We start from the raw sequence: 8,540 nt of genomic DNA on the forward strand, positions 1-8,540 counted from the left end.
TCTCTCGACCTTGCCCCCTGGGCGCCTCTTCCCCCCCCTGCCATAGGGCTCCTGGGTTTTTTGTTTTTCTTTTTTCTTTTCAATGAGACAGCCCCTTTGAGCACCCCCTCCAAACTAGACTTCTCCCTTCTGTCTCTGCACAACTCAGGCAGAGAGCGAACCCCAACACAGTCCTCCCTCCTGCCTTACCTTCACCTTTGGCCCGTCATCTCCATCTTCAAACGTTTTTTTTTGTTTGTTAAGTCTGACTCTGAAATTTTTTCTTTCCAAGCTCTTGGTCGGTTCTCTCAGAGGAATGAGCCCCCACCCCCACTGACAAAAATGGACCCTGCTCCTACTCCTCCGACTCTTACTGAGATTTGCGGGGTGGCCCCTCACTGCTGTGTAATTCTGAACTGACCAACAGACCTCGGGCTTCGTGCTCCCTCCCCCACCCCCAGACTGGTCCCTGGGCCTTTGGAAAAAAGGTGGAGAAATTGAGTTAAAGAAACTCATCAGTTTCTGTCTGGGCATTTTTAGCAGTAAGCCAAAAGTAACAGTTGTAACAGTTAAAACAGTTGTATGTGACATTTTCGAGTTTTGATTGATTCTAAATTTATTTTTTCCATCTTTTATTTTGAAGACTATGAAAGTGATGACGACTCTTACGAAGTACTGGATTTAACTGAGTATGCAAGAAGACATCACTGGTGGAATCGAGTGTTTGGCCACAGTTCGGGACCTATGGTAGAAAAGTATTCAGTAGCTACCCAGATTGTAATGGGTGGCGTTACTGGCTGGTGAGAGCAACATCTTTTCCATTAAATTTAATTTGGAGTCTGACTGCTGTCCTTTTATAAGTGGGCCGAAGTCACCTTGAACATTCAGTGGGTCTACACTGTTAATTCCAGAAGAGGATGACTTTGAGGCTTGTCTCTGATATAATTGGTACTATCTCCTTTCAGAGACTGACTTCCTGTTAGTTAGGTTTTAGTATTCCCCTCCCCCATGCCCACCACCAGTCCACTCTTCCCTCCCACCTTTCCTTTGCTTATATATATATATAATTCCCCTTTTCTCAAGTTCAGCAAATTTGGTGCATTTGATTCAGTGATAGTAGATAGGAAAAAATATATGACTTAATTATATGTAAATTTTTACTTGTCATTCAGTGCCAACAACTGGAAAAACCTGTGAGCTGGTTGCTAGGATTGTCACCTCTGTAGTGTAAAATGCTCAGTAACAATTTTTGATGATGCTAGAGATGAGCCTGTTTTTTGTGGGCTGGTTCAGATTATTATTCTTTGAAGAACTGTAGAACGTTGATTCTGTGTTAGAAAAAGGACTGATTGCTTTCTGTAATAATTGTGGAGTACATTAAAGAGTTCATAAACATTAACATAACCAGTTAACTTTTCAGACCACATCATTACACAATTGCTGCTATGGATCTAATTCTGTTATTCTTGGAATAAAAGAGTAGCCAGATAACAAGGGGCAGAAATAAGTTTGATACTTTATTTAAAAAAATGTTCATTAGTGTAGAGAATTTTTGAAGTGAGGTTGTTTGTAAATAATCATTTTTTTTTACTTATATTCATCTTACATTGATTTGATGTAAATATTTACACATTTCTATTGATAAGTAGAAAATTAAATGTCTCAATTTGTGTTTTACATACATCTTGGAACAATGGCACAGTCCTCAGTGCCTTTTTGTGAATGCTGTTTTGTGACAGAAATATTCATTGTGAAGGTTTTGTGCTAAAGAGGGGTGCAGTATTTACTCATGTTGTGTACTTATTAATGCTGCTGTATGAAAAAAGTCTACAATTAGAAATGAGATGCCTGGTGTGAGCCCTGGTAGTTCAGATATTCTCGACAGAAATTGTACTTCCTGTTTCATAATTCAGGACATTGCCCTCTGCTTAAACAAGCTCACAATTTGGTGCAATAGGTGGCTGATTATTTTGAGTAAAGGCCTAAAACCCAGACTTAAAGGAGACAAAAAAAATAATCAACAAACAGAAATTTGAAGTCATTGCATGTTATGTCCTTATAGATTAAATTTGATGAGAAGCCAAATACTTGGCAGAAGTTTGCTCAGAAAACCTCAGGACAGAGCAGTGAGAGTTCGTAGGTTCATTTTAGTGACCGATGCCATCAAGCAGTGGATATACACTCTTCCTGAGATATCGTGGAGACTTGGCTGCTGTTTACCTTTTCCGTTCTCTTTTCTGAGCCTTCTTTGTTGACCCTTCTACTGAGGGACACCTTTTTTTAGCAGTAGAAATTGACCATTCCTAATCTGAAACTCAGAATGTTCCAAAATCTGAAACTTTGAGTGCCAACACGATGCCACATGTGGAAAATTTCACAAGAGACCTCATATAAAGGGTCACAGTCAAAACACCACAATGTAAAAATATTGTGTAGCCCACATATAAGGTCCATGAAGCATAAATGAATTCTGAGTTTAGACTTGGGTCCATCCCCAAATTATCTTGTTAAATATATGCAAATATTCTGTAATAGAAAAAGAAATCTAAAACAGTTCTGCACCAAGCATTTCAGATAAGGGATATCCAACCTATGTTACATACATTGGGCTTATAGCCAGGTTTTGGCCCAGGAGCTATTCCATAGGATACTAATATACAGAAAGTTTGTTACAGTGGCTTTAGATTGAGTGCATTTTTTTTTTTTTCAATTTTCTTGGTATAAGTTTGATGTGATAATTGTGATATTTGTTAAGGAGGAACAGTTAATAGACATTAGCCTAACCAATTAACAACTCTGGACATGAATAGCGGGCTGAGATTACATTTAGCTGTAGGTAACTATAAGACTTTGATCATGATAAGAAATTAAAACTAATATTAGGATGGTTGGTTGCTAGGAGAGATGGCATCTAAGAAGACCAGTTAGAGGGCCCTTAAAGTAGTCTGGAAGCACGGTCATGGAAGCCTGAATTGTTAGCAAGGTAATGATGCCCTTGAGAATGGAAAGAAGACAAATGTTTTGGATGTAGAGTGTATAGACCTTTGTAATCAGTTATACCAAGGATGAAGAAGACAGAGTCTGATAAGTATATGAGCCTAAAGAATGGTGCTATCACTTCTAAACTGGAACCTTAGCAACAGTTGGTCTGGCTGGCAAGATCATGTTTGTTTGGGACATTTTGAATATGTAGTCTTGGGTGCTAGAGGAACCTGTCATCTACTTGAAAATGTAAATTTTTTTTGAGAGGTTTTTGCTATAGGGCGCGTGCGCGCGCCAGACAGACAGAGAGAGACAGAGAGATGGAAAGTGAGAAATCACCCCCCAGGGGGGATGGCCACGCTGCTATCCCTTCTCCTCCATTCTCCTCTTGGGATTTTGGGCAAGCACCACACATGCCCGGCATGAGTTTTTTAAACCACCAGGTCCAGGATGCTAACTGCGGTCGACTACATGGGAGTCCAACGACATAGCCATTACGCTAACTGCTGGTCCCGAAATGTAAATTTTTCATTTAGAGTGCCCAGCAGGTAGCATGATGGTTAACAGGCACTAGACTCCCACAAGGCCAAGTACAGCTTGAATCCTCGATCTGGTGGCTTGAAAAATCACACCAGGCAAATGCGCTTATGTGTCCAAAATCCCAGGAGGAGAATGGAGAAGGGATTCCTGGGTGGCCATCCCGGGAGGTGATTTCTCATTTTCCTTCTCTCTGTCTCTTACCCATGAGCACAAGTGCCCTATGACAAACTAAAAAGAAAAAAAATTCCATTTAGGAAGATGTGCTAGTTTCCTAGGGCTATTGTAACAAAGTACCACAAACTAGGTGGAAAAAGACAATAGTAGTTGATTTAGTTCTAGAGGCTGGAAGTCTAATAGTAGTTAGTATTTGTTCCTTCTTGGAGGTTCAAAGGAAAAATATTCCATGTTTCTCGCCTAGTTTATGGTGGTTTCCAGCAATCCTTGGCATTCCTTGGCTTGTGGACATATCACCCCAATCTCTGACTCTGTCGTCATCATATGGTCATCTTCCCTCTGTGCGTCTGGGTGTCTGTGACACAACTCATTTTGGATTAAGGGCCCACACTGCTCATGACCTCATCTTAATTGACCTCAGTTGCCATGACCATATTTCCAAATAAGGTCACATTTTGAGGTTCCAGTAAGGACATGGGATTTGAGAGGTAGACACCATTCAACCCAGTGCAGAAGGCTAGAGGTAGAAATCTAGCATTCTTTTTTTTTTTTTGGACAGTATGGATCTGGAATGCTGAGCGAATATGAGCTCACCTACGGAGAGAATTAATCACAAAATAAATGTAGTCTCACAGGTTTTATTAAATTAAAAGATAAATGTAGATGAGGAGGCCATAAGAAGTGTGTGGGCTGAAGTGTAGTCATAAAGATGGAACTCTAGCTGGACCTTAAAGGGTGCAAGAACTGTAGATAGGCAGAGCTAGGTTAAAAGCCCTAGAACCAAAGGGATTAATAGTCTGAGCAAATTATGTGGAAACTAATTGGGCTAGAACAGAATGTTTGGGTAGAGTGGGTGTCACCAGGTGTATGGAACATCTTGACTATTAAACAAAACCAAACAAAGCACTTTTTTATGGGAAATTTCAACTTATACAAATGTGAGAGGAGAAGTATAATGAACCCCTGAATACTCATCAGTTTCAATAGCTAGCTACTCTTTTCCTGTGAATTCTCCTTTATTCTCTATCCTCGATTTTTTTTTTTTTTTTGGAGATGTTTTTGCTATAGGGCCCGTGGTTTGTTTTTTTTTGAGAGGTTTTTGCTATAGGGCACGTGTGCTCACAGAAAGACAGACAGAAAGTGAGAAACCACCCCCGGGGGGATGGCCATGCCACAGTCCCTTCTCCTCCATTCTCCTCTCGGGATCTTGGGCAGGTACACACACGTACCTGGTGTGAGCTTAAGCCACCCGGTACGAGATGGTCGACTATGTGGGAGTTCAGTGACATAGCCATTATGCCAACTGCTGGTCCCTTCCATCCTTGATTTTTTTTCTCTTTTTTTGGAGAGGATTTTTGTTATAGGGTGCGTGTGCTCTCCAGAAAGACAGAGACAGACAGAGAGACAGAAAGTGAGAAATCACCCCCCTGGGGGGATGTCCATGCCACAATCCCTTCTCCTCCATGGAATCTTGGGCACACATGCACCAGCGTGAGTTTTAAGCCACCGGGTCCGGTATGCAAACCGCGGTCGACTACATGGGAGTCCAGCAACATAGCCATTACGCTAACTGCCTGTCCCCATCCTTGATTTTTGAAGCGATTCTTTGACATTTTAGATTCTTCCTTTTTGGTTAACCTGAATACAGAAGGGAGACATTGCAGGTTTCTAAGTAAATTAGGGACAAGATCAAAAGAAATAGGAAGACATTAAAATTTTATTAGGAAAGCTGTGAAAAGTAGAAGAGGGAGCAGGTCTAGTATATCATTGATTGTTCTCATCTTTTGTTGTTTCTTTCATTAAAGGTGTGCAGGATTTTTGTTCCAGAAAGTGGGAAAACTTGCAGCAACTGCAGTAGGTGGTGGCTTTCTTCTCCTTCAGGTATGTCAGAGCTTTAGGCACTTGCCCCTTTTCACATAGATAGCCCTTGGGACCTCAGAAAGTCAAGTTTAACCATTTTACTCCTGTTCATTTTAATAGAAGGTGGAATTTTTCTTTTAGAGATCAGTTTATGGAAGAACTGCAGTGAGTTATGAAAGCTGGCATGTGTCATGAAAGACAATTTAAATACTTCTAAATTCTTTAAGCATGGTTTGATCCCAGCTCTTAAAAAGACAATTTTTTTGAGAGGTTTTTGCTATAGGGTGCCTGCATTTGCCAGAAAGACAGAGAGACAGAGAGACAGAAAGTGAGAAATCACCCCCCAGAGGGGATGGCCATGCCACAATCCCTTCTCCTCCATTTTCCTCCTGGGATCTTGGGCACGCATGCACACGCGCCTGGCATGAGTTTAAGCCACCTGGTCCAGGACTCGAACCACGGTCAACTACATGGGAGTCCAGTGACATAGTCATTATACCAACTGCTGGTCCCAAAAAAGACAATATTTTTTAAAAAGTTTATTTCTTCCATGAAGGAGAGAAACACAGATAGACAGACAGACAGACGCATACATACACACAAGACCCCAACAGGGTCTCGATGCCACAATCCACCCTCTACCCTCAGCCAGCCCCAGATCATGGACATGTGTGCCTGTGAGCCAGACTGGTTGAAGCTGGAAGTAGGGTGTGGTATTGAAACCCTGTCGGACATGCTATCTTTGTGTTTCTTTGCCTTTCTGTTTCTCTCTCACAGAAGAAAGAAAGAAACTCAAAAAAATTGAAGTGCCTCTTTTTTTTAATCACTTATATTTTCTTAAAGTATCTCCCTAAAAAATATTTCATCAATAATTTTCCTGCCTGTCCTAACCATTTTAAATATATATTTAAAATTCCTACATTTGTAGTATATAAAATTCAAAAGATCTCTTTCTTCCCTGTTTCCTTGCCATGGCATTAATCCCCCCAGAGGAAAGTACTGTTAACAATTTCTTTTTTTTTTATTTTTAACTGCAGCCTCATAATATTGAAAATGGAAAACTGGGTTTTTAAAAAATCATCCACTATGCTATTTCTGAAGCAGGTTGATAGGAAATTGTAGTTTTGTTCATATTCCTGTAAGTTTAAGGTTTAAAAATGCTTTGTCATTAGAGAATGTTTATCAGGATATTATCTGGCATTTATGTCTGTTTGGCATGTATTTTTCCAAAAATACCATTCCTTGAAGATCAAATATAATAAATCCAAAATACATGCCAAATATAATAAATCCAAAAATTGAAAGTCTCTGAGAATGAATGTTAGCAACAATTCTAGAGATACAGAGAACTGTCAGTTGTACCATATTTTAAAAATGATTGATGTTCATAGCAACCAAAATTTGACTTCAGCTCCTCAGTATTGATCATGTAAAACCAGGGTCGTTGCCTTAAATACAAAGGGACTGTATTCATATGTGTTAAACAAAGATTTTGAATTGTTTACGAAATCACCTTTTTAAAAAAAATATCTTCTTTCTATTGGTGACATCCTTAGTGATAATTGCTTATTATTTGTGTTAAGAGGTGAAAAAGAATATGATTAAAATCTAAATTTAGTCCTTTGGATGAATATGCCAGCATTTGTACAGAAAAGAATTATACTTGAGCTGAGTTTTACTTGGGGTCATAGATTCAAGAACATGATTTAATTTTGTAGCTATTTTGAAAACTCAGTTGTCATTTCTGCTTAGTGCAAAAGGTACTGGACTAAAGCAGAGTTTCCTAAAGTGTTCACAGACTGGAGACAGTTGTATATTTCAATCCACACTGCATGTCAGTTTTTCAGAAATCCATTTCAGTCTACTCAATATGCACTATTCAAACACACATTTTGTCTTTGCCACCTCCTATTTTTCCATGCTTTGGTTCATATATTCTTTGAAGTTTCTAAGGCGGAAAAGTATAGGATCTATCTGCATCAAACCAATTGACAGAAAGGGAAAAATCATCCCTCCGGGGGCATGGCCATGCTGCAATCCTTTCCTCCTTTCTCCTCTAGGGATCTTGGGCATGCACATACACATGCCTTGCGTGAATTTTAAGCCACCAGGTCCAGGACTCAAACCGCAGTTGAATACGTGGGAGTCCACTGATGTAACCATTATACCATCTGCTGGTCCTATGTCTTTTTAATCTCTTATTTTGGTGGGACACATCCTCCGGTTACTTCTGGAGAAAGCAAGCATTGGGAGTGTAATTTTTGAGACTTTGCATATCTGAAAATGTCATTTTACTCTCACATTTGATTGATGGGTTAACTGGGTTTAGATATTTCTCCATTGTCTTTTTAAAAAAAATTTTATTATCATCATAATCTTCTTTATATTACATTGGATTACATATACCTTTACAGTGTATTACATTGCTTTTTCAAAAGGGAATGCCATACATGTCAGTCAGTACAGAGACATTAATCTCCCCACTTCAACATTCCATATCTTTTCTGTTTTCCCCAATCATTATTTTTATTATTCGAATTATTTTTAAAACAGTCAATTGCTATTTCTCATTTTGCTTGTAAAAATACTTTGCCCATCATGAAATACTTCTCAGACCAATCCAGTTGAGAATACTATACATATCATCATCAACAGGTAATAAGCCATATCTGTTTCTCACTAACGTCCTGCCTCTCTATTTGTTCTCTTGCTATCTTTCTCTATCATCTTCTTTTCATCCCCACATTCTACACTGTCCTATTCTTGTTAAGTACCTTCACTGCTTTTATGTCCTCCAATTTTTCGCTCTCTACCATAGAGTGCAGATAGTCAGTATATATTGAGTGGATACATACAATATCTTTCTTTCATAGCCTGGCTTACTTCACTCAGCAATAGATCCTCCATATCTGACCACTTTCTATCAAATGCCAGGGTCTTGTTATTTTTTATGGCTGAGTAGTATTCCATAGAGTATATATACCACACTTTTCCAATCCATTCAT

The 8,540-nt window shown here is 39.3% G+C and overlaps 1 protein-coding gene and 1 long non-coding RNA gene across 2 annotated transcripts in view; one reads left to right on the plus strand and one right to left on the minus strand.

Moving 5' to 3' along the window:
- LOC106734891 (uncharacterized) overlaps window positions 1–526 on the minus strand; it is a 17,331-nt gene extending 16,805 nt beyond the window's left edge. Inside the window, exon 1 of the long non-coding RNA XR_001370404.2 lies at window positions 190–526. This is a non-coding gene — a long non-coding RNA (uncharacterized LOC106734891). The remainder of the gene's footprint in view (window positions 1–189) is intronic.
- Window positions 527–615: 89 nt separating this feature from the next.
- Window positions 616–8,540, plus strand: part of FUNDC1 (FUN14 domain containing 1) — a gene marked incomplete at its 5' end in the record, with an annotated part of 15,690 nt that continues 7,765 nt past the window's right edge. The window contains 2 exons of the mRNA XM_014587932.2: window positions 616–779; window positions 5,481–5,556. Of these exons, the coding sequence (XP_014443418.1) occupies window positions 616–779; window positions 5,481–5,556 (240 nt within the window). The remainder of the gene's footprint in view (window positions 780–5,480; window positions 5,557–8,540) is intronic.

The sequence above is a fragment of the Tupaia chinensis genome, unplaced genomic scaffold (genome assembly GCF_000334495.1).
Source record: "Tupaia chinensis unplaced genomic scaffold, TupChi_1.0 Scaffold000248_1, whole genome shotgun sequence".
Taxonomy (NCBI): Eukaryota; Metazoa; Chordata; class Mammalia; order Scandentia; family Tupaiidae; genus Tupaia; species Tupaia belangeri.